Source organism: Sorex araneus, chromosome 2 (genome assembly GCF_027595985.1).
Source record: "Sorex araneus isolate mSorAra2 chromosome 2, mSorAra2.pri, whole genome shotgun sequence".
In the NCBI taxonomy this organism is placed as follows: Eukaryota; Metazoa; Chordata; class Mammalia; order Eulipotyphla; family Soricidae; genus Sorex; species Sorex araneus.
In genome coordinates this window covers 261,810,070-261,836,086 of record NC_073303.1, presented here as the reverse complement: position 1 = coordinate 261,836,086, position 26,017 = coordinate 261,810,070, and the positions used below count along the sequence as shown (strand labels likewise).

The 26,017-nt window shown below is 49.0% G+C and overlaps 1 protein-coding gene and 1 long non-coding RNA gene across 6 annotated transcripts in view; both read right to left on the bottom strand.

The window, feature by feature from the left end:
- The window catches only part of CPEB4 (cytoplasmic polyadenylation element binding protein 4), a 59,187-nt gene extending 44,968 nt beyond the window's left edge, over nt 1–14,219 (bottom strand). For all 4 annotated transcript variants that reach the window (XM_004611485.2, XM_012933438.2, XM_012933436.2 and 1 more), the window contains exon 1: nt 11,607–14,219. In XM_004611485.2, the coding sequence (XP_004611542.1) occupies nt 11,607–12,731 (1,125 nt within the window). In that variant the 5' untranslated portion in view covers nt 12,732–14,219. The remainder of the gene's footprint in view (nt 1–11,606) is intronic.
- Nucleotides 14,220–16,578: 2,359 nt separating this feature from the next.
- LOC129402198 (uncharacterized) overlaps nt 16,579–26,017 on the bottom strand; it is an 85,187-nt gene continuing 75,748 nt past the window's right edge. The window contains exons 5-7 of one of the 2 annotated variants that reach the window (XR_008628582.1): nt 21,103–21,257; nt 20,131–20,230; nt 16,579–16,818 (exon numbers count right to left, since the gene is read on the bottom strand). This is a non-coding gene — a long non-coding RNA (uncharacterized LOC129402198). Of the gene's footprint in view, nt 16,819–19,651; nt 20,231–21,102; nt 21,258–26,017 lie in introns of those variants that run through there. The other variant, XR_008628581.1, reaches the window with a different exon arrangement.

Sequence of the window (26,017 nt, the reverse complement as noted above, 5' to 3'; positions counted from 1 at the left end):
TGTTAGCTTCCCAACCACCATGGCCAGCTCTGCCGGAGAGCTGCTGCCCCTTTTCTGGACAACTGGAAGGGCCTCAGTGACTCCAGGTACTTGACTGACATGCTTAACTAGCCTCAAAGCTTGCCATCAGTCCCACTCTCGAGATAAACATGAAGAAAAAGGCCAATTTCCCTGTACTGTACAGATAGGCTGGTGCTTTATTCAGTGGGAGGACTCATCCCCAATCATGCCTTCAAAGCAGCAATGGGCCAGCGACGGAAAGGCCCACAACGATCCACAGGTCTATAGGAATCAAGAGCTCAGTGCCCCAGCGCAGGCTGCCTGGAAGCAGGAAGCAATCCATTCCTCCTCAACAAACTGGTCAAGAGAAACTGTGACCCCTAACAGGAAGGGACAGAACGTGGAGTTGGGTCGCTGAGCCCAGAATATGGATGCGGAAAAGGTCAAAAACACAGGACAGGAAGGAAGGGAGCTGGCCCTGCTTTGAATCCCTGGCCCCAGAGGGTCTCCTGAGCACTGCCAAGAGTGATCTCTGAGCACAGAGCCACGAGCAAGCCCTGAGCTTAGCTGGTGTGCCCCCAACTCATGCAAAAATGTGGAATGTGTATGTGTGATAATCATGAAGAAACAAGAGCAACCTGCTGTCTTGAAGGCTCAGCAAAGCCCATACAGAGACCATGTGTGGCCCTCGTCAATTCTGCCGTCTCCTTGTATTGATCATACCGAGCGGCAGGTTCCCTCCGCTTGCTCTTAGCCTTCTCTCATGTTTCCCTCACAGGGCAACGCTAAAGCTATATGAGGCAGATGACAATCCAGGCTGATAAAGAAGCATCTTCTGAAAAATACCAACCTTTTTTTCGTTTTGGAAAGTAAAGGGCAAGACCTGGCCTTTTATCCCACACCAGGATAATCCTGAAAATCTAGGCAAAATACAAAACAAACAAACAAACAAAAAAACCCCAATAAACAAAAAACACCAGCCTTGAACTGATGATACAGCTTTTCATGAGGTCCTAAATATAGGCAGGAGAGTCACGGGGACCTACAGGTCTGATACTACTCATCACTGGATTGCTGCCATGCTGCAACCAAAATCATCATCTGTGACATGCTAAAGATAACTGCTAGATAATAAATCTAAGTCCATAAGTCTTTGGACTGGAGAGATAGGACAGTGGGCAGGGCACTTGCATTATATGCAGCTGACCCAGGTTCGAGCTCTGGCACCCCAAATGGTCCCCTGAGCCCACAGCCAGGAATAAGCCCTGAACAGCTCCGGATGTGGCCCAGAAAACCAAAACAAACCAAACAAAAGCCCTTCATTCTCGACCTGAGAATCCAGCAAGTCATCTGCAGGCCCTGTCAAAACAGATTTCTGAGGTGACCTCCAAAGAGCCTTACTCAGCAGGTCTGGGTAGGGTCCAAGAATTTCAGTTTCTAAAGCTTCCAATAAAAGCCAAGAGCCACACTTTAGAGACCACTGACTTAAATAATTTCATTCAACAAGTAAAACTCATTTGCTACTTGAAAGCGACTGGTAGGTAGATGTAAGATGGTTGGCTGCCAGTATGAGGGCTGGCTTTACACCATCTTAAAGTTTCCTTAGAGAAAGAAAGCCTTGTTTTCCGCATTCTCAACAAAGCTCAGCAATACAGAACTCAGAAGATGTGACAAAGTTCAAACACATCTACTATCACAACCAACCTCTGATGGGTTCTTGTCCTTTTGGAATTGCTTTTGTCTGAGTCAGTATCTCTAAATTGATGATAAGAAGGAAATGTAATTCACCGAATGAAAGCACACTGGGCTCATCTACCTCCTGTAAAGAAGGCCACTATTATGATGGTTCTTCCAGAGTGCTCTTTGTCTGCATTAGGCTACTGAACCTCCTTCCTGCCTCAAACTTTTCCTGATGAAGGAGGGAAAGAAAAATATTTGGATTTGAAAAGAAAGTTTATGCCAGTGTCAGTTGTCAAAGTGAGTAGGAACTCTGAGAAGGTCAACAGAGCCGTAACAAACCTAAGGGGACTCTGGGAGTTTTCTTCTGAAATTTGCCAATGTGGAAATGTTCTGCTTGAATTGGATAATGTTTAAGTACACAGATGGCCAAAGTGGACTGCAGAGTCAACAACTCAAGATTCCCTTTCAAGTGGGTCCCTGCCCATTTCCCTGTCCCCCAGTACGCTGACATTACATAGGAAATTGACGAGCTGTTACAGCGATCCCCTCCGATGGACAGTGAGGGTTCCATCCACCATACCACTGACAGGGGCGTATCAGGTCTGCTGACATCATCCCCATTACTCAAGGGGCTAACAGCTTCCTCCTGACTCTGCATGGCACCTCTTACACAAGTTACTGATGACGTGTGACTTTCATACATTTGTTGCCACAACCATCATGTAAAAGGACAATGATTCTTTTTTTTTTTTTTTTGTCTTTTTGGGTCAGACCCGGCAATGCACAGGGGTTACTCCTGGCTTTGCATTCAGATTTACTCTTGGTGGTGCTCAGAGGACCATATGGGATGCTGGGACTTGAATCCGGGTCTGCCACATGCAAGGCAAATGCTCTACCCCTTGTACTCCTATACTATGGTTCCAGCCCAGGACAATGATTCTTATCCCCATCTGAGGCCAATGTAGCTCTGAAAAGTTAACTTGTTAGCCATAAGTTACACTCAGAGGAGACACTCACAGGAGTGGTTCAATGAAGAGAGCCCAGGGTGGCTGAGACTGTCAATCTATGAGCACCTTCCAGGACATGGAACGAGTCATCACACACTGCTGGATGAGAGGGAACTGTCAGAGGTCTACGCAAATATGCTGACCAAAGGCAGACTTGAGAGCATCTCCTAGTTATTCTCATTAAAAAAAAAATTGTACTTTGGGCTGGAGCCATAGCACAGCGGTAGGGCATTTGCCTTGCACACGGTCGACCCAGGTTCAATTCCTCCGCCCCCTAAGAGAGGCTGGCAAACTACTGAGAGTATATCGCCTGCATGGCAGAGCCTGGCAAGCTACCCATGGTGTATTCGATATGCCAAAAACAGTAACAACAAGTCTCAAAAAAAAAAAATGGAGACGTTACTGGTGCCTGCTCAAGCAAATCAATGGGCAACGGGATGACAGTGACAGTGACAATGTATTTTGGTTTTCAGGCCATACCCAGGATGCTTCTGGCTCTGTCCTCTGGTGGGGCTTAATATGGGGGTGCTGGGGGTGGGACCTGGGTCAGCCTGTGCAAGGCAAGTACCCCCTGGCCCCCCCATCTCTTTCTCATCAGGCTCCATCTCCCCCCACCCATTAGATCAATAACTCTATTTGTTCCCTTGTCAATGGATGAATCAGATCTCTCCAGAAAGCTTGGGGAAAAGAAATATCTTTTTGTCCCTCTTCCTGAAATTAGCCTCACCTGTGCTGAGCACTGGACAGCCACCAAAGGGGTGGGCTGTCAGCCTTTTCTCATCCCCACATAATTGCAAACACTGGCATTCTGGACTTGATCAGTCAGTCCCTTCTTGTTGGCTATTTGTCCCCACTCACCTTACAACCTCTTCTCACACCTGCTTTTCAATCACAATCACCATTGGCTAGCCACTCGAACTCAACCCCACAGCATCCTGGAACGCTGATTCCATCAGCAGAAGGGGAGTGGGGATGGGAGGATGGGGGAGGAGGGCCCAGAGGGAGCGTTCAGGCTTAAGACCTTGTACTACAAATGGTCAACCCCAGTTCAATCCCAGGCACTGCATAGGGTCCCTGAATACTGCCGGGAATAACCCCTGAGCACAGAAAGGTGTGGCCCACCCCTCCTCCCCCCAAAGTGGGGTGAGGAGAAATGAGATGAGACCACAGACCACTGAACAATTATTCCCTTTGCCCCATTCTCTCTCAAGTACCATGGCCAAAGCAAGACTGAAACTTGGGCCAGGGAGATGTTTCAAAGGACTAGATCACATGTTTTGCATGCTGGAACCCCAGATCCCCTGAGTGCTATTTAAAAAAAAAATTTATATTATATATATATGTATATATATATATATATATATATATATATATATATACGGACGTGGATAGTACAGCTGGTAAGGTGCTTGCCTTGCAAGTGGCTGGCCCAGGTTCAATCCCTGGCACCCCATATGGTACCCTGAAATCCCACCTGGGGTGACCACTGAGTGTAGCACCAGGCGTAAGCCCTGAAATCAGTTGGGTGTGCTCCCCACCCCCCAACAACTAAAACTCAAATAGAGGAAAACTAGAAGCTGGGGAAGTAGCTCAAAGGGCTGGAATATGGACTTCACATGCAGGACTCGGGTTTGATCCCTGAGCATTGCTAGGAGTGGCCACCTGGGCACTGACAGGAATGGCCAAAAAATTTAAAAAATTCCACGCAGACCCTCCCCAAATAGCTAAAATTCTGAAAGACCACAATAGTGTGAATGGAAGCTAAAGTCTGCTTCACTCTTCAAGAAGCTTGATTATTCTGCTCAATACTTTCTCAATCCAAGGCTGCATAAGCTAACTTGAAGTCATCCCCTGAGAACAGTCTGTATTAAGATGAGGATATAGGGGACCATCGAAAATTGTTCCAAGTGCTCATGCCAGCCTTGCTTTTTTTTTTTTTAATTCCATGATTTTACTCCATATCAGAGAGTCACAGTTTTAAATAAGAAGGCTATGCTCCCTGCAGGACCACACTTGTGCCAGCCCATGGTAGTCCCTCCACTGTTATCACCTTGAGGAAGAATCGGTTCAAGGTCATCTGGCTAATTAAGAGTTCAGAGACAGATTCAGGTCTGTTTGAATCCAGAGCCCAGCCTTCACACTACTCCACTACTCTATTTTTGGCCTCATCAACTGTCTTTCAAGTTTCACCTTCAGAAACTGATTCAAATTTGGCTCTTTCTGGCTGCTAAGAATTTTCTGAAAACCCGAAAGTGGAACACCTGCTGTCTCAGTAATATAAAACAGGATGAGAAGCAATGTGGAAGTTAAAGTCAAAAAAGAAGAGGGGCTGGAGAGATAGTAGAGCATGTAGGGCATTTGCCTTGCATGTAACCAACCCAGGTTCAATTCCTGACAACCCATTTATGGCCCCCCCTCTCCACTATCACCCCCCACCCTCGAAGTTCCCACTGTCCGATGTGACCCCCAAAAGAAAAAACAAAACAAACAAAAAAAAACACCTGGAGGGGCTGGAGCAATAGCACAGCGGGTAGGGTGTTTGCCTTGCACACGGTGACCTGGGTTCGATTCCCAGCATCCCATATGGTCCTCTGAGCACCACCAGGGGTAATTCCTGAGTGCAGAGCCAGGAGTGACCCCTGTACATCGCCGGGTGTGATCAAAAAAAAAAAAAAAAAAACCTGGAAAAAAAGCTACTTTTTTGGTTTTGTTTAGGGGCCACACCTGGCAGTGCACAGGGCTTACTTATTCTGGCTCTGCACTCAGCAATCACTCCGAGGGGGCTCCGGGGAATGTATGGGGTGCTGGGTCTGCAGGAACAATTCCACTGGAGCAAGTAAATATCAAATCAAATGTGTCTGGTCAGGCAAAATCAACACAAATGTTCGTATTACAGGCTCTGGGGCCTAAGAGAAACAAAGATCACTGAGCCCTGAGCTGTGAAGGGGCTGAGGTTGAGCATTAAATTATAGGGTTAAACAAAATGAGACTGTTGCTCCTGGAGCTTCTCTTCCTTATAACAAGGGAAATATCCTAAGGGAAATCAATTTAGACAGACAGATGGGAACGAGGCTTGGGTCAGTGTTCAGACTACCCTTCCACTTCCTTCTCTCGGAGGCCAAGAAGGATGACTCTCCAAAAGCTGCAAGTTGGGAGCTAAGCAGCATCTTTCCCGTGGCGGTCAGCAACTGCCACATTCATAAAGCTTGCATTAAACAGGTTTTTCCAGAAAGATCTTGGCACAATGTGGTGATCATATTCCCAGGCAGTACGGAAGAAAACTGGAAAAAAAAAAAAAACCCACCGAGAAAATGCTATCAAAGCTAGGTTAAGAGGAGAAAATGGGGGTGAGGTAGGCATGTGCGCCCAAAACTTGGCTATAGGGCAACTCACTGTGAGCATAAGGCAAATAGCTCCGTGATTATGGGCGGTCTTTCCCACTCTCCACGTACATAAAGTCGAGAAAAAGTGGGTCCTCTTTAGAGATGCCTCAGGGCGGGGTGGCTGTGGTAAGAAACCTTAGACCACTTGACTAACTCACTCCACCTTCCGGCAGCTAAGTCCCTGAGTCAGTTGGTTTACAAACTAGAGATGCAGCCAGCAAGGCCAAAGGATCCGATAGCAGGAGAGTCCTTTCAAGGGCCATGAAATATCCTCCTGGTTACGGAACAGGGAACCCAAGGTGACGCTGTCGAACACAGGAGCCAGGCCTGAACCTGCTGATCACTCTGGGGGATCTGTTTGGGAAACAAAGATTTTGTTCCCCTTCTTTTGCCCCCCTACTTCCTGGTTCTTAGCTAATGGGGGTGGGGTGGGGGCTGGGGCGTAGGGCTCTGCCAACCCTCCTCTCTCTTGTAAGGTCAGAAGTGGCAGGCACCCCTCCAAGGAAGTGCTCTAATCAAATATGATGATTGGCAGGGGCCCCAGTCTATTATTTGGTTTAGACACTAGGATTCCAGGATGTGCTTGGCAGCATGGGAGGCTGCCCTCCTACTCCCCAACCAAAATATAAGGGTCAAAGCAAACCAGTCACCTGACCACGGCCCTGGTTTTTTCCTTTGCAAGTGGAAACAATGACAACGATCAATTGAGGGATGAGAAATTCTCCCTAGGAAGGCGAACAACCTACACGCAAAAGCACCAGTCTTGCTGTGTAGACAGGAGGTACTAGAAAGATAGTATCAGCTGGAAGATTATCTGTGCCCTTCCTTAATAGAGAACAGACCAATATACTGGTATAGTAATATAATAATTATGCTACTATAATATATAAATTATATTCACTATTTCGGGGGGCATACTCTGGTGTTCAGGGGTCACTCCCAGCAGGGTTTGGGGAACCCTATGTGGTGCTGGGGTTCTAATCTGGGCTGGCCGCATGCAAGACAAGCATCTGACCCACTGTGCTATCTCTCTGGCCTCAGATGGCCAATATCTTAAAGTGGATCAACCAATTCTATTATTCTTTACCTTTTATTTAAGAGGGGGTGGAGGGAGGCAAACTCAGCAATGCTCAGGGCATACTCCTGGCTCTGTTCTCAGATATAACTTTGTGCTGGCTCGGGGAACTACATGGGGTGTTAGGGATCAAACCAAGGTCGGCACATGCAAGCCAAAGCTGTTGGACCATGGCTCTGGCCCTTCTTTTTCACTTTTAAGGCTTTGATTATAATTGGACTTTGGGTCATCACAGATCAAGTATTCACTGTCATGTTTTCCTCTTCCTCTAAGCTCTCCCTCTCAAGAAACCTGTTTTATGTGAAGAGGCACTGGTGGAATGGTTACAAGCCCAATTTTGTGGCTGACTCATCACCATCACCACCACTAGAATCTGTCCACCTCCTCAGTGGGTGGCTGGAAGAATTGAATGAAGGGATGTATGCTCTGTGCTCCCAGTCTCGTGGGCACGGGGGCCACTCTGGTGTCTAGGAATGCAGTCAGGCCTGGAACAGCATCTGAGGCACTACATCTGGGTTCATACACTGAAAGCTTTAAGCAAACAAAATGCCTTGAATCTATGTGTTGAATGGCCAGAGAGAGAGTATGGAGGGACGGAGGTAAATGCACGCAGCTGAACCCAGTTCAATTTCTGGTGCCACCTACAGTTCCCTGAACACTGCCAGGAGCGATCCAGAGCACTGTGCCAGGAGTATGCCCTGAGTATATTTAAGCCCCTTTCCCCCCACAAGAAAGCAAATACATTTTGATACCAAAACTCCCCCTCCCCAACATAACACTTGGCCATATCAGTTATTTATTCAGATATTTGGAATCTCTATTCCTGTTTTTTAAACATAAATAAAAGAGAATCCTAAGATCAAGGGGTAAAACACTTGAAATTTGCTATCATTGATTTTAATTCAGGACTTGTACCTAAGCCTGCATTAGACAGAGGTAAAAACCGTTCTGATTAATTTCAAATTAAAATAAATGTTGTCCCATTGTCCTGGTGCCAGAGTGATACTACAGTTGTAGGGCCCAGCATGGGGCCCACCCAGGTTTGATCCCTGACACCCTATATACTCCCCTGAGTCCATCAGGAGTGTTCCCTGAGCGCAGAGCCAGGTTAAGGCCTGAGCTTTGCCCGGTGTGGCCCAAAAACAAAAAAGAAAGAAAAAAAAAAAGAAAATTAACATTTTTCCAGGATGAATTACATTTCAGGTCAATTCTATCCTTCCAATAAAACAAGGCCATCTAACTTTTGGTTGTATTATCAGTACAGTATTATGGCGTAGCCAGGTAAGTGTTCTGTCAAATCAGTGATACAGTGCCACAATTCCCCGTAATGCCTAAGAAAGTCTTTCTAAAAGCGAATGATAATGAATGGCCAGCATCTATAAAATTTCTTCCCTAAAAAGTCACAGTGCTGGGGGCTGGAATGACAGCACAGTGGGTAGGGCATTAGCCTTGCACACAACTGACCCGGGTTCAATTCCCAGTATCCCATATGGTCCCTTGAGCATCACCAGGAGTGATTCCTGAGTGCAGAGCCAGGAGTAACTCCTGTGCATTGCCAGGTGTGACCCAAAAAGCAAACAAACCAAAACAACAACAACAACAAAAAAAAAAACAGTGCTTTAGGTAGGCCATACAGGTGAACTTAGTAGTGTTTTCAAAAGATTGTGGCTTGAGGAAAGAGCCATTTAAATGCCACAGGAGCCTGCTTTAGGACGAGAGGGAATCAGGAATTACCTATGTCACCTTCACCGTGAGAAAATGTATAATGAAACAGGAGGCCCCAAAGGCTCATGATCACAGACTAGGTCTCCTGGCTCCCGACCAAACACACTCTAATTGGCTTCTTCTAGTTTCTTTTTTAAATATCAGATTTAACCAAGTTATTCATGTCAACCCCATATAGTATAAGGGAGGGGTGGGGATGGGCAAAAGACTAATTCAAAAGGAATTGCTTAAAAAAAAAATCAGAAAGCACACAGGAAGAGCTGAGTTCCACTTAAGTTAAGGACTAACTTCTAATTATTTTTCAACACCTAATTAGGAATTTCTTGTCATCAAGGTTTTGTAAATCATTTCTTTCTATCGACTTTCGGATCACCCTGATGTGCTGCTTTTCTCCCCCAATTCCCCCCTAGTTCCACCCTCCTGTGCACACACACACACACACACACACACACACACACACACATAAATGGTAGGGCCTGAAATCAACAATGTACTTTTTAACTCTGGCACATAGGAACCAGGTCTGCCGACTCATGCTCTCCATTCTGAGGGCCTAACCGGCAGCAATTCTAGAGGAAGAGTTCGTTTCTAATAATATCGTCGAGAATCAATCTTTGTCAACATTATTATTTCCTAAACTAGCTGAGATGTTTTCATGCTAGACACAGTCCAGTAGCCCCATAAAAATATCCATAATGTGTATGAAACACAGAATTTACTTCCCCCCCCTTGAATTTTGTATTATTCCCCAAACAAACCTTCATCAAAAAAATCAGTAAACGAACGAAGGAAAATAAACCATTAAATCACCAAAGTTCATTCTGCCTTGTAGTAACAATGAATGTGAATTCAATTCTGAGCCAAACCCTCAGCCAGGCAAAAGGGCTAGAATACTCCTCTGTGTGTGTACATATATATACATATATGTATATGTGTGTACATATATATATATATTTTCCCCCTTGAAATGTATGTTCAAAGGGTTATCAAAAGTAACTTTTGGAAGACAGAGTTCAGGGTTTGCCTGTATCTTAAGCGGCCTTTCACCTGGTTATAGAGCACTGTAATGGAACGGAAGAACCCCAAAGCAAAATTCTTTGACATTAAGGCCAAAAAAGTTCCTTTAAAAAATCTAACACTTGGGGGCTGGAGCAACAGCACATCGGGTAGGGTGTTTGCCTTGCACTCGGTCAACCTGGGTTCGATTCCCAGCATCCCATAAGGTCCCCTGAACACCGCCAGGGGTGATTCCTGAGTGCAGAGCCAGGAGTAATCCCTGTGCATCGCCGGGTGTGACCCCAAAAAGCAAAACAACAACAACAACAACAAAAAAAACTAACACTTGTTAGCCTAGGATTTGGAGATACAGCCTAACCATGATACCCAAATCCTTAGGGAAGGATACTGAATTCCTAGATGAAACCTAAGATTCTCTTAACAAATTTCCCTTCCTGCTAGGCAAATTATTCACTACATCACACCATTCTGCCTGGCCCACCATCGTATTTGGGTACACTGCAATGATTCTGTAATCTGTTTCTATCTTTGCAGAAAGAACTCTGTATCCTAACTGCATTGGGAAAACCAGATCGTCTGCATCCTGGTTTTTCTCCGCTGGGGTTTGTATTTTTGTCAGCTGTGTGCTCTGGGGCAAATTATAGTACCTGAGACTCCATCTGTAAAATGGGCACAAGGACAGAAATGATCCGTGGCGTTGTTCTAAGAAGACTCATTCAATGGTAGCTTCTTATCCTCTACACATTTCCTAACCTGTCAGTATATCCAGTAGATCTTGCCCTCAGAGCATCCAAATTGAAGGGCAGCTGGCGTTTAATTAACTATGACATTCCTTTTATCCCGTCTCTCTCAGCCAGACTGGCTGCTCATGAAATCACACACATCAAACACTGGGCCAAAGTCAGATTATTCCATGGGCACCAAAGCCCCAGTGAACTTGACCTGGATCTATTTTTAGGACCAGTTTCGTTATCTGCGCCCTCCCTGCACCCCTCCCTCCAAAGTGTGAATGTGGCAAATAAACAAAGGGTAGAAAGGTACCGTAAAACAGCCCCTCTGAGACCAACAGACCCATAGGCCTGAAAAACACATGGGAAGGGAGAAGACATCAAGGTCCCTTCACAAAGCATGCCAGAGTTTGCCAAGGGGGTTAAGGGCAATTACCCCATTGGGCAAGGATCAGAAAGGTTCCTGAGGGGCCTTGTAACCAGTGAGAGAATGATCAGTCAGGGCCTTTTCCCCGAGTAATTGCCAGCAGTGGAGGAAAAATTGCATGTTTGGAGTTCTCTAGTGATCACAGATGGGCAGCAAAGGCTCACCTATTTTCACCATTTTTATCTCTATTTCTGCTGACATCAATGGGGTAGTGGTGGTGGTGTAGAAGCAGAACAAACCTTGAATCTTGGGTCAGGCAAGGAAGGTGTTACAGCTCATAATTATGACATCACTAGCCAACAGGTCTTCATAATTATGCCAACTCATATGGTTATCTATAGAGTGATGACCAAGAGAAATGCACCATATACGGCTTATTTGGCTCGGCGTCACACTCACTTCCTGGCCCAAATATTACCTGGGAATAAACTGGTTTCTAAGAGCTCAAGATAGGAAATATGGGCCAATAAAAAAATCTCTGCTCTCTCTTCCTCCTCCCCATCCTCCCATCTCACACACCACCAGGGTTATTCACCTTGGTCTATTAATGGAACATTATCTTACCGGAAAAGGAAAAATGTTGTCAGCCCTGTTCAGACTCTCTTCCATCCAGGATTTTGGAGCGAAGGCAGAGCTGGGGCGGGCGTACTTCTGGAGCTGGATGTGATTGCTTGCAAAATTCTTCTTCAAAGGCGAGATGGAGTTGAGGGGCGTGATGCCTCCGTTCAGCCCTCGGCGGTGGTCTCGGCCTTGGGACCCTCCCCAGCCACCATAGCCGCCCCCTCCGGGGCTCCAGGAAGAAGATGGGGTAGGAGAGGGACTCTGGTAGCTGCTCCAGGGCGAGGGGGGCTTGCTAAGATTATTAGCCAAATGCGGCAGCTGGTTAAAAGCAGCGTTTCTATGCGTGAAAGGTGGCGGGTGGGGGCTGGCGGGGGACCTCCGCTGCTGCTGATGCTGGCTGTGATGATGCTGGAAGTGGGGGTGATGAGGGTGGTGCTGGGACAGAGGCCCGATCTGCGGGGAGAAGCTGCCTCCGAAGCCGGGGCTGACGTGATGGGGGAAATTCTGAAACAGCAGAGCACCGTTATTCGCTGAGGCTGCGGGGACCCCTCCCTGGTGAAAGAAACTGGCATCTTCGTTGATGATGGTGGAGGAGGAAGGCGCGATGGCGGCCGACCAGTTGCTGAAGCCTGTCAGGGACGAAGCGCTGGATGTCAAAGGTTGTGTGGAAGCCCCCAGGCCCGTGGTTTCTTGATAGTCAAACCCGGTCAGCACGGGCGACTCGATCCGAATTTTCTCCTTCCCGTTGCCATTTTCTGATGAACTGTCCCCTGGATTTTCTTCGGCTTTTGCCTTCTCTGTTTCGGGCAAGATGCCAGCTTCTTGACCTGGACTAGGTGACAGCGGCTGCTTCTCTAAGGGGTCTGGCTGCTCGGGGGGCTGGCTCTTGGCCTTGTCAGACCCCAGGATCTCATCCTGAATGTTATGGGTAGCCGGGGCAGGGAAGAGCCAGGCCGAGCCGGCGCTGCTGCCGTTGGCAGCTGTGTTATTATTGATGAAAGCAGCAGGACTGGGGGTGGCATTTTGGTGGTGGTGTGGAGGCTGGAGATGGGGGTGGAATCTCACTGGAAAAGCAGACTTATTCCCAGTATTGCTTTGCACGAGCACTCCAAACCCGTAATCCCCCATTTATTATTTTTAGGATCAGAAGCTCTCAATGAAAAACAACAGCAAAAAATGAAGAAAAAAGAAAAGAAAAAACACACCCTCACACACAACCACCACCAACAACCTGATGTCTCAAGCCTTTTTAAAAATTCTCTGTCCCAATGTGTCTGTTTGCAATGTCTTATTTATAGCTAGCTCAAAAGATCGCAGCTTATCACCCGAAAATAGTTCTGATTTGGAATTCTGGTCTGGGAAAAGGAAAAAAAAAACACTTAAAAAAAATCTCTTAAAACACTGACACAAATCCAACTGGGCTTATTTCTAGGAGGGAATCAAAACCGAGAGGACCCCCCAAAATCAAGTCTTTGGTTAGTAAAATAGGCGCTTTCTTTTTCCAAAGGAAAATACACATGAATGACAAAAAACACAGCTTCTCAAGCATCTATGGATGTAGAAGAATAAGCATTGCTCAGAGTAAAAATATATATATATATAATTTAACAATCACATATGGTCTTCCTCAGCAGTTTAGATTCACTCACATAAAAATTAGTGCTAAAGGGAGCGAATACGTTCTTTACTTGGCAGCTCGGTTTCTTTAAAAAAATCAGGAATAATTTAAGAACATTATATATTATATATTTATATAGAGATTATATTAGGTTATCTGGGGGCAGGAGAGCTCCTGGTTGCGGCGAGGAGATCAGCATCGACTACTGGGAGGGAGGCTGCGGGCGGCTCTCTGCTCGTCCCGGTCCTGCTTCGGCCCCTTCCCGGGGTGCGGCGCGGGGCCTCGGGGGCTGTTCCTGACGCTCCGGGCGCAGGTCTTGTTGCGGTCGCTGTGGCTGGGCTCCCCCCGGCCTCCTCTCCCCCATGAAATGGGCTGGAAACACCCGTTTCTCCCTCTGGCGGGGCTGGGGGCGGTGGGGGGAGGTGGCGCTCGGCAGGGATTAGCGAGGCCGGACGAGGGCGAGCCGGCGACCCGGGGGCGCGGGGACCAAGGGGGCGTCCTGGAAGGTCCTGCGCTTTCGGCCTCTTCCCCTCTCTGCGGCTCCGGGGTGTTTTTCCCTCATGGGACCCAGGGCGGTTTGTTCCGTTCTCTCAGTTCGATTCTCCGCAGGGTGGGGGGTGGGGGGAGAAGGGAAAAAAGGAAACACCCCCCCACTGGTGTCGTTATTCGAGATGAGAAGGGCCTCTCTCCCCCGGGCTCTCGCTCTCTTCCCCCGTCCCCGTTTGGTTTTTTTAAACTAATTTAGAAGGCTTTTGTCTCTCCTCACGGTTGCTGGGCCGCCGCCGCCGCCGCCGCCGCCGTCACTTTCCCCCGGTCCCGCAGTCCCCGCGGTCGTCGTTGCGGACTCCGCCCGGTTCTTCTCGTTCTCGCCGCCTTCCTCCTCTTCCCCCTCTGTTGTCGCCGCCGCCGCTGCTGCTGCCGCTGCCGCCGCCGCCACCGCCTCCCGTGCCCGGGTCCCGCAGCCGCGGCTGAGTCCTTCTCCCCTGGACCGAGCCGAGTGAAATGACAACCAGCTGGAAAGACCGAGAGACACTTCCGGTTCCAAGAGGGGTGGGGGCGACCGTGGACACCCCGCCCACCTGCGGAAGCCAATCATCTCTTTGAATTCGGATCCGACCACGCCTCCTGGCCCAGGTCTCCGCCCAGGAAGGTCGAAAAGTACCCTCGCGAGACGCCCCTTCCGCCGGCGCCTCGCCGGGTGAGGCCGGGTGCCTGGGACCCGCCCCTCCCGGCCGGAGGGAGCGCAGCAGGACGCCATCTTTAGTTTGGGCAGATGACCCCTTCGCGGCGTCTCTCCCCTAACCACGCTTTAGGGGAGGGGGAGGAGTAGGGGGTCGCAGAAAGAACGGATCCCTAGAGCCCGTCAGGAAGGATTCACGGTGTCGGGGACCGGTCTGTGGACCCGTGAAGCCGCCGATGAATCGGAGGGCCGCCCATAGTAAAGGTGGTTCCTCAGTTGTCACGTGCTTTGGCCGAGCTCCGCCCCAGAGGGATCTGGAAGGGGAGGCGGGTCTTCCCAGCTGCTGTGTAAGTGCCTAGAACTGCGTATGTCCTTGTGCTGAATGTAGATCTCACGCGGAACTCTCCTTTCACCTTCCATCCCCACCCCACCCCCGCCCCCGCACTGCTCCAGCTTGCCCCAGGCTCGCGTCTGGTGCAGTGTCTCTTGGCACAAAGATACAGCTGCTGTTGGCCTCCCGAGCTGAACCCGCAGATCCCTCTCTAGGGCACCCTCCATTCTCTACCAGAAAGACGTCTCCGAATCGCGATGGTTTGCCTCCCCTGCTCAGATCTTTCTCATCTGCCTAGAAGCCGGAGAGTCTGGTATTCAAACCATGTCCACTCCGTGGTCAGTGTCTTTTACTCGGCCTTTTAAAAGCCTCCCCCACACACCCGGCACCGCCCCTCCCCAGCTCAGTGAACAACTATTTAGGAATCAACTCAGAAACTACCGAGTTTGTCTTCTGAGTTCTTTCTTATAAGGGCCGGTGGTCCCGTGTCCATCTGATGCGGGCTTAGCACAATCATGTAACGACTGCTTACATCTTCTGGATCTGTATTCAGCTGCAGGCTGGGGGAGGACAGGCGGGCTCGGTGAGTAACGTCAGATAACGCCAAAGGGACAGGCACACCAACTGCAATGAAGTGTTTCCTGGAGAGCAGACAGTCCTTTTCCAAACTGGAATGATTTCACTACTTTGCCATTTGCTTTGGAGGTCACCTCTCCTTTAGGTTAAAGAGCCCCATGTCTTGTGCATCTTTGCACATTCTCACCCTCTTTGACCACCACTCAGAGCCTTACTTTGCGCTGGGAAGCTGTTGAAAAAGTGTTTTCCTATAGTAGGAAGTGAGAAAATGGGAGGTGGGAAAAGAAATCAGAGTAGATCCAGAAGTGACTATGGCAACAGGGGAGGGGAGAGAGGATAGCAGGGGATAGCAGCGAGGAGATGAGAGTTTAAAGACAAATCTTAGTGGCAGGATTTCCTCTCATTTCATTCCAAGCTCCTCTGTCCTCTGCTTGCTTCTCAGCTTCATTGCTTCTACATGGAACACCTCTTTGGGGTCTTCCTAGGGGCCCATATTCTCATTTATTGTGTCATGATTCTTGCCTAAGACTCTCCTTGAGCACTGGGTGGGGGCCTCACTCTGTTGAGCCCTCAGCCTGCGTATGTCTGGCAACACAGCATGTCCCCCTCATTGTCCTCTCCTCCCCGGACTGTCCCATTCTCTTGGGCTTCCTGTAGATTTCTCCCTTTTAATAACAGGTTCTCAGTAGGTTTGTTTCTTGAGGGTGGAGATGGTGTCTGGTTTCTTTGTGTTGCCCCAACACAAAGTGCAGAGTGGACTCAGGACATGTTTAGAGAATGAATACGTTTTTTGTGACTCCAATCCAGCCAGGACTTGGAGAGGTGACTCTTTGGAACCCAACAGCTGAATATGAATTCCCCGCTCCACACCCCTAGGACCCCCCAACCCAAATCACCTCTGTGAAGAACCAAGTCATCCCTGGCTCCTGACAGATGAAGTCTGAATATTTCCTTCATCACTAGGGTGTTAAATAAATTACACGAGACGCATGTGGAGTGCTGAGCCCCAGGTTTGCCAAAAGGTCAGTTTCTTATTAACACAGGCAGAGAACACTTCACGTGGGTGTCAGCCTGCAAGCAGCAGCACGCATGAATGAAGCCAGGAATGGGGCTTGGGGAGGAGGAGGAGGAGGAGGAGGAGGAGGAGGAGGAGGAGGAGGAGGAGGAGGAGGAGGAGGAGGAGGAGGAGGAGGAGGAGGAGAGGAAGGCGGGGGTGGGGGGGCTCCCAAGCCAGAAATTGAGTGCTGCTAGGGTCATCTTGACCTTTCACTTATTACTTTGTTTAGGGGTGAGGGAAGACTTCCGGTGGGGAGGGGAACGTGGTGCTGGGGTTCAAACCTGGGGTCCCTGTATGCAAAGCATGAGCTCCGGCCCATTGGGGCATCTCCCCACAGAATACAGCTGAATCTTTTTTTCTTCATTTTTGGTTTCTGGACCACACCCAGTGGTGCTCAGGCCTTCCTTCCAATTCTGCGTTCAAGGATCACTTCCAGGATCACTTCCGGCAGGGCTGGGGGAGGGGAGGACCATATGGGATGTCACGGACCGAATCCCCATGGGCCACACGCAAGAGCAAGCATGCTGCCCGCTGTACTATCCCTCCAGCCCCGTAGCCTGATTTTTCAAAAATCAAATCAAGCACGGGCAGTAGGTTGGGGACGAGTGCAGCTGGGAAGAAGAGGGGCAGCTCCTGGCTAGAGACCAGGCGACGAAGGGGAAAGCGAAATCCGTTCTCTTGGCTCAGAAATCCTGACTACCCAGCTCTGGGCTGCCCTCCTAGGATATATTCTGGAAAAAAAAAGGAAAAAAGGAGTCCTCGGTAACCATGACAACCCGGCAGCGCCACCGAGCTGTCCAAAGGGGGCTACAGTGGTAGACGTGGGCTGGCAGGGGAGGGCCCCGCTCCCCGGAAGCTTTCGGGGTCGCCAAGAGAGAGGCAGGTCGGTCGGAAGATGCGCGGGGAAAGACCCCGGGCCCGCCGGCGACCTTCAGACGCGCGCACCTAGGCGGGCCCCGCCACGCCCTCCGGGGTGAGAGGTCAGCCACGCCCCCGGCATGGCGCCCCCCAGGAGGCCGCCATCGACGCGCCCAGCCCCGGGCCCGTCGGGCACCGCAGGCCGGGCGGCGGCGGGCGCGCGAGTACGACCCCTTCTCCCCGCGGCCCCAGGCCCCCGCGGGCGCCGGCCAGAGCGCCGGGGCGGGGGGCGGGGGGCGCCGGGGCCGGAGGACGGCCTGTCCTTGGGGCGCGGGCGAGGACGAGTCTGCGCGGGCCGGGGCCGGGCTCGGAGGTCGGCCCGCGCGCTAAGGGGCTTCCTGATGCGGGAGGGCGGGAATCCCACAGGAACGCACCGTGCACGGTGACCGCAGTCCGCAGCGGGCCTGGCCAGGGCGGGGGTGCGCAGGGTGGGATTCCGTCTGGAACGGCCGCTTTTCCGAGGCAGTTTGCCCCAGGAGACAGGCGGTGAGGCCGGAGAGGCGGCGCAGGGTTAGAGCATTGGTCCTGCACAGGCGAGGCCCTGGGCTCCGGCACACACAAAGACAAGCTGCCCAGAGCCAGAACTGAGTCCCCGAAGCAGGTCCCCCACCCCCGCACGTATCACAGCATCACTGTCGGGAAGCACATGCTGGTCTGCAAAGCACCTTTTGGAAAAACACCCAGGTGGCAGAGAGATTGGACACAGGTGCTTTCCTTGCGCGAGGCTGACCTGGGTTTCATCTCTGGCATTGTGTATGTCCCCCCAAGCACTACCAGGAGGGACTCCGGAGCACAAAACCAGGAGCTTTCCTTGAGCACAGCTGTGTGTACCCTAACTCCCCTCTCCTCCAAGCAAACAAAAACCAAAGGCGCAAAGAAAGTCCTCTATACCACAAAGATGGTCATTTTCTTCTATGTCCACATTTCTGGCTCCCCTAGACTTGGAGAAAATGTATCTCATTTAAGAACAGTGGTGCAGAGTTGCCTTATAAGCGCCCAGGTTGCACACGTTAGTCCCCAGGGAAGCAGGGAAGCCCATCAAATGCTGGTTCCTCTGCTCTTCCCGCAAGACGTTCTGATCACAAAGGCATAAGGTAGAGCTCAGCTTTTCTGACCTCTAATAGTACAGCTCAGAAAACTTGGAATAAGAATGGCTGAAACAGGCTCACTCTTCAAACCTGTGTTCTTGCTTCTCTCTGTTTCTTTGCTTGCTTATTTTTATCCTGGAGAAACCTGTGTTCTCTCTCAAACATGTACTTCTCTCTCTTCACATTTTTCTAAATAAATTTCTATAAAAATGTTCTTGCTTTATCGAGTGAGCGAGAGAGAGAGAGAGAGAGAGAGAGAGAGAGAGAGAGAGAGAGAGAGAGAGAATGGCTAAAAAAAAAAAGGTCCCTTGGGGCTGGAGCAATAGCACAACAGGTAGGGTGTTTGCCTTGCATGCAGCCGATCCGAGTTCGATCCCCAGCATCCCATATGGTCCCCTGAGCACCACCAGGGGTGATTCCTGAGTGCAGAGCCAGGAGTAACCCCTGTGCATCGCTGGGTGTGACCCAAAAAGAGAAAAAAAAAAGGTCCCTTTTGCACACGGAACTCACTTAGTAGGGTCAATATAGGAACCCTGGCATCACAGAACTGTTTGTAATTGACATTTTATTGCCAAAGGAAAAAAGAGATCGGGAGATGACTCAGAGTGAGAGCACACGCTTGCATGTGGGCATCCAGGGTTCCATTCCAGGCACCCCATGTCCCTGAAGTTCCGATTGAAGACAAATCAGTTGTGTGCAAGGCCAGCGCTTTCCCTGCTGTTCTGCCTCCAGCCCCCTAACTGACTCTTTGAGATGCTACACACGAGTGGCTTTCACTGATCAGAGCCCCGCATGCTGCCACACGCCGCAGGCGTGGAACGAGTGTTTATTGTGTGAAGGCTGAATTCACCGGGATTTCCGGTGACCCAGTGTTAAGCAGAACTGACCGCTGGGGCCCGAGGATGCACTGCTGCTGGGGACTTCGGGGCTGGGGACCCGCAGGGCCACTCCCAGCAATGCTACGGAGGCGAGGGGCATCCTCACTGTCAGCCCAGCACTTGGGGCGGGAGCCCTGACCCAGGCTTAGCTCCCCAACCGACTCTGGGCATGTTTACAACTGAGCTCCAGCTGTTCCTGTTGTTCAGGTGGGGGAAACGATGCCCCCCTGAACCCCCTTCTCTTCTCTAGCCACTGTCTCAGCAAAGCAGCCCCTGTAAATCCCGGAGAGTGGTTTCACAAAGTTAGTAAACCATTTCCATCTTGTGTAAAACACATTACCCGGCGGAATAGCTTCATTTCGGTGTGAGTCATCGGGTCCAACAGAGCGATAGCATTAAGCGAGCCTTTATTGATATAGCCTCAATGTTAAACAGCTTTTTAATGAAGCAGGATTGCCTGGAAGAAGCCACTGGATGCTGTGTATGCATAAGCATATGTGTGTGTGTGTGTGCGCACGCATCTCTCTCTCTCTCTCTCTCTCTCACACACACACACACACACACACACACACACACACACACACGCTGTTATCCCCTTCCCAAAGAGCAGCAGCAAATTTGACCAGATTTATAAGCAGTTTCCGGACAAGCAGAGTGTCTGCATCTGACGTGGCCGACTTGGTTCTCAGGGCCCGGCTTCGTGAAATGACCTTGCCTCCCCCTTCCGATTCACAGCCCACGTAAAATATTAAAAAACAAAAAGCATCAATAATTGAGCAAGGGAAAGAGGTAGCGATCTGGGCATGCTCCTGGGCCTGCTGCTATTTCCAGGCCTGGCAGCGAGGTTGGAACCCGCCCTGTCCAGGGCTGTTGTAACTCACCATTCGCTTGCAGTGGAAGTGAGGCCGAGAGCAGCGCCTGGCCCCTGGCTCATTTTTTATTTAGAGGCAATTTTTAAAAATCCATTCAGCCATTTGTGTTCTAAAAATAGAAAGAGGGAAAAGAAAGAAACAAGCTTCCAACTTAAAAGTTCAGAAGCGGCTGCAAATCCTAGTTAAACAGGGTCTCAAGCTTTATTACTGTTTAATACCATTTTATTTTAATCCTTAGGCTTTGGGGCCAAACCCAGCCCTGTACTCATGGTCACTCCTGATGGTGCTCAGTGGAGACCATACAGTGTTGGCACTGAATCCAGGCCTCCTGCATAAAGGCAGAAGCCTGCACCCTACCATTGGGCCATCTCTCTGGCCCTCGGATGCACTTTGGAAACAATATGCTCCCAGCTTGGACTGTCAGGTTAGATTGGAAAACTCTTTTTTTGTTTGTTTGTTTGTTTTCCACACCCAGTGGTGTTGAGGGTTTACTGGCTTTGCACTCATGAGGTGCAGGGGATGGAACCCCAGGTAGGTCACGTGCAAAGCAAACACGCTACCTGCTCCAGTCCCGGAAAATTCTTTTTTCTTGTGCGTTTCTTTTTCATTCACAGATTTTGTTTAGAAGGCAGGGCTTTTAAATTCCAATCTTTTTTAATATCGTCAGTCACCTAATGTTTTATTTTTTATTTTTTCTTCCCCTCCTTTTTTTTTTTCATTGATGAGGAGGGCTCTGAAGAAGCGGCTCAGCGCTGGCGCCGCCAAGGGTAGTCACCTAATGCTTTTGCAACACTCTTGGCCCACTGTTTCTGTTTCATAAATGCACTCAATGTTTAAGAGCTTTAGCCCAAATAAACTTAAAAGACAAATGTTCTACCCCCTGATGTAAATTAAAAAATTCACTAAGTCAGACCATTAAAGAAGATGCTACCATTTGCTGAGAGAACACTGAGAGAAACACTGAATGACACAAACACATACCTCATGTCTGGAAGCAAAAGAGACTTCCTCTGGGTCCTGCTGGAAAACATCTCAAGGAATGTAACGGGCACATGGAGGGGAGCATTAGGAGCTACTTCTTCCTCTTCTTCTTCTTTTTTTTTTTTTTAAACCTTTTGGATCCTCAGTGACTGCATCTGGAAAATGGGGAGGAAAATGGTCCCTTAATTAGCTGAGAGGATTATACAAGATCATGGTCTGCGTGTAAGAGCCAATTCCTAGGAAATGTCAAGAGTGATGGCTATTTATCTGGACTGGAGAGATGTGGGTCATCCGTAAGAACCAGGCAGCGAGGAAGTCCACTCAGGAGCAACCAGACACACTCGGTGTCCAGCACAGGGCAGGGGAGAGGAGGGAGAGCAGCAAGGAGTGAGGTGCAGGGAGCTCATGAGAGCAGCGGGTAGAGGTAAGGAGAGGGAGTATCCATGGCTGGAGGAGGCGGGTGAGTCAGTCTCAGGAAGAACAAGGGCAGATCCAGAGATGGGTTCTGGTGGCAGACAGGCAAGGGCACCTGCTGAAGGGCCCCCGGAAGTGGGTTTCTCCCCAGCCAGAGGAAGTGCCGGACTGTGAGCAGACACCCCTGACCATCAACGTGAACGTTGGCGATGTTCCTGAATGGGTGGGGATGTTCTCAAGATGGTAGGACAAGCAAGATCTCAAGAAAATCTGCATTTTCTTTCCTTTCACATCAGAGGTCTGGGATCAAAGAAACACATATAGGTGTATATTTGGTTTTGGAGACATACCTGGCAGTGTCAAGGCTTACTCCTGGATCTGTGCTCAGATATCCCTCCTGGCAGGGCTCAGGGAGCCAAAGTTGGTGCCAGGATCAAACCAGAGCTGGATACATGCACCAGCAGGGCCTTACCCCTGTGCCATGTCTTTCTGGCTCCTGTTTGAGTTATTTCACGTTTCTTGCCCCTATCAGCCATGAATTGCTATGAATGCCATCAGAAAGACTTAGAAAAAAACAAAGAAAACGGAAAGGACCTCACACACACATCGCCATAGCTGCGCAGAAGAAACTCTGATTAACAGTCGATATATTTATCTCTCCTCCTTTTTCTCTCCCCATCCGTTTCTTTTCCTCTCTGAGATCCTACCAAGATTTATGCCAATACGGCTGTCAGCTCCTAGCGACTCTGGCGGTTTTTCTCATGACTGTTTGTCATTTCCAATGATGCATTTTGAAAGACTTGTGCGAGCAATTTCAAGATTTCGTAGAGAAATAAATACTGCAGGTGAGAAGTGACCCTACAGGCACCAGGGACTGCATTTGGCTTGTTCACATGCAAGGCAAGAGCTTTACTGGCTGTGACATCTCTCCGGCTCCTGCATACCCTTTTTCTTTCTTTTTCCTTTGTGCTTTTGGGCCACACCTAGCTGTGCTCTGTGCTTATTCCTGGCTCTGTACTCAGGCACTGGCGTGCTCAGGGGACCCTATGCCGTGCCGGGGATTAAATCTGACTCGATCATGTGCAAGATCATTTTATCTTTTTGTGCTCCTTCACATCCTTTTTTTCTGTTCATAAGGAAAGTTCACTTGTCGGTTTCCCTGGAGGGTAGGCTAACATGCGTGCATGCTGACCTCCAGCCAGCAGCTCTCCCCACCACACAGGACTGACTAAGGGACACCCCTGGTGCAGCGGCTTTGGACAGCTGAGGTCCCAGGACCATCCACTGCAGCCAGGGAGAGATGGATCATTTCTAAAGCACACTAAGCAGGTCAGGCCAATAGAAAGGTGCTGTGGGGATATGGCAGAGACGGCCTTATTCAGCCTGGGCTCCTGGGCAGGCTTCCAAAGCGAGGGGACATCTGAGCACCCGGAAAGCTGAGCTGGAGGCTGGCTGATGTGGAAAGGAATTGGGTATCCTGTTGGGGCCCTGCCAGGCTGTGGCTGGTGAAAAAGGGGTCACTTAACCTGCATTTGCTGACTGCAGACTATGGATTGGGGCTGGCTGGGGCCGCAGGAGACAGAGGTGGCTGGGTTCAGGAGTGGGGATGGGGACAGTCTTCTGTCGGCTTGCTTTAGCTTTGAGGCCACACCCAGCAGTGCTCAAGGTTACTCCCAGTTCTGTGCCTGAGGGTCACTTCTGGAGGTGCTGGGGATCATGTAGTACTGAGTTGGACCAAATCAGGGCTCTCACATGCAGAGTATGTGCTCTGCTCGTTGAGCTAGTTCTCTGGAATAAAAATGAACTTGGGGGAAAAGGGGCCATTCCAGTGGTGCTTAGGGCTTATTCCTGCACTCAATACAGCATCATTCATGAGAGGGCGAGGGAGAGAGGGAGAGAGGAGAGAGAGAGAGAGAAAGAGAGGGAGAGAGGGGGAGAGGAAGAAAGGGAGAGAGAGAGAGAGAGAGAGAGAGAGAGAGAGAGAGAGAGAGAGAGAGAGATCCACGAAGACTTTTTTTTTCCTTATTGGGTCACACCTGGCCATGCACTGGGTCACTCCTGACTCTGCACTGCACTCAGGAATTACTCCTGGTGGTGCTCAGGGGACCATATGGGATGCTGGGAATTGAACCTGGGTCAGCAGCGTGCAAGGCAAATGCCCTATCCGCTGTGCTATCACTCCAGCCCCATTTTTTTCTTTTATGGGCCATACCCAGTGGTACCTAAAACTTACTCCTGGCTTTGTGCTCAAGGATCACTCCTGGTGGGGCTTGAGGGACCCTATACTGTGCTTAATCAGAGATGGGATGTGGGGGTGAAAAAGAGATGCAGGCCTTTCCTTTCTTAAAAAAAACTGGGCACATCTGGCGGTACTCACAGGTTACTCCTGGCTCTGCACTCAGGAATTCCTCCTGGTGGTGCTCGGGGCACCGTATGGGATGCCAGAGACTGAACCCGGGTGAGCCTTGTGCAAGGCCAGCGCCCTCTTCACTGTCCTATCTCTCTGGCCCAGGCCTTTCCTTTTTAAATCATTGCCAAGGACAGTGAATTCTGCAAATGACTTCTTCAATTAAAGATTAATGAAAGCAAGGGGCATGCTCTAACTTTCGGGAGGAATCAGTACCTCCCACTGAGAAGCTGCTGAGCCATGAGGAATGAGATGGTCAATGTTCATCCCCGGTGGCCAGGGTCACTTTCCTTTCAGGAACCCAACCCAGGGAAAGAGCCTCAGAGGACCAGGAAGATTTTCATGTAAACATGTTCAATGCAGTATTATAGAGAGAAAAATAAATAACCCAGCATTATTTGAAATATTGGAAAGCTGAAATGGTTTAACTCTCATTACAGGTTTGTATCACTCAAAATCAGCAGCCTTAAAAGCCATTTCCTGAAGCAAGCGCTCCTGAAATTCATATGGAACAATAAGCCCCCACGAATAGCTAAAGCAATCCTTGGGGAAAAGAAAATGGGAGGAATCAGCCTCCCCAACTTCCAACTCTACTACAAAGCGGTAGTCATTAAAACAGCATGGTATTGGAACAAAGGCAGAGCTGCAGACTAATGGAATAGGGTTGAATACTCTGACATACACCCCCAAATATATGATCATCTAATCTTTGATAAGGGAGCAAGAAATGTGAAGTGGAGCAAGGAAAGCATGTTTAACAAATTGTGCTGGCAAAACTGGACGGCTACATGCAAAAAAAATGGGCTTAGACCTCCATCCATCACCATGTACAAAAATCAGATCAAAATGGATTAAAGACCTTAACATCAGACCAGAATCCCTAAGGTACATTGAAGATAAGGTCAGCAAAACCCTCCACGACATTGAAGCCAAAGGTATCTTCAAAGCTGACACGCCACTGGCCAAGCAAGTGAAAACAAAGATAAATAAATGGGACTATCTCAAACTAAGAAGCTTCTGCAACTCAAAAGAAACAGTGACCAAAATACAAAGACAATCTACAGAATGGGAAAGGATATTTATGCAGTACCCATCCGATAAAGGGTTGATAACAAGGATATACAATGCACTGATTGAACTCCACAAGAAGAAAACTGCCAACCCAATAAAAAAAATGGGGTGATGAAATGAACAGAAACTTTTCCAAAGAAGAAATCCGAATGGCTGAGAGGCACATGAGAAAATGTTCAACATCACTAATTATCAGGGAGATGCAGATCAAAACAACAATGAGATATCATCTCACACCACAGAGACTGGCCCACATCCCAAAAAACAAAAGCAACCGGTGTTGGCGTGGATGTGGGGAGAAAGGGACTCTCCTTCACTGCTGGTGGGAATGCCGACTGGTTCAGCCCTTTTGGAAAACAATATGGACGATTCTCAAAAAGTTAGAAATTGAGCTCCCATTTGACCCTGCAATACCACTCCTGGGAATATATCTCGGAGAGGCAAAAAGGTATAGTAGAGATGGCATCTGCATTTCCATGTTCATTCCCGCTTTGTTTACAATAGCCACAATATGGAAAAAACCAGAGTGCCCGAAAACAGATGATTGGCTAAAGAAACTCTGGTATATTTACACAATGGAATACTACGTAGCTGTCAGAAAACATGAAGTCATGAAATTTGCATATAAGTGGATCAACATGGAAAGTATCATGCTGAGTGAAATGAGTCAGAAAGAAAGAGACAGACATAGAAAGATAGCACTCATATGTGGAATATAAAGTAGCTGAGAGGTACAAGCTTACAATGTTGCGATTCCTGGCAGACATTTCTCTGGACTTAGTTACTAAAATACTAAAATACAGAAATCCAAAACTATGCTGCTGCTAGTGTGGCCTCCTGACCTCATATCTCTTCATTCTCAGCAATGGAAAACAAATTACCAAATGCTTTCTTTTCAGCAGATCGACTTTAGGGGGGAGAAACTCCAAATCAATAATAGTGAATTTTTTTGTTTAAATATTGAATGTAATCAAAGTAAAGTGAATGTAAAGTGAAATTTACCAGTTACACATGCGGGATGGG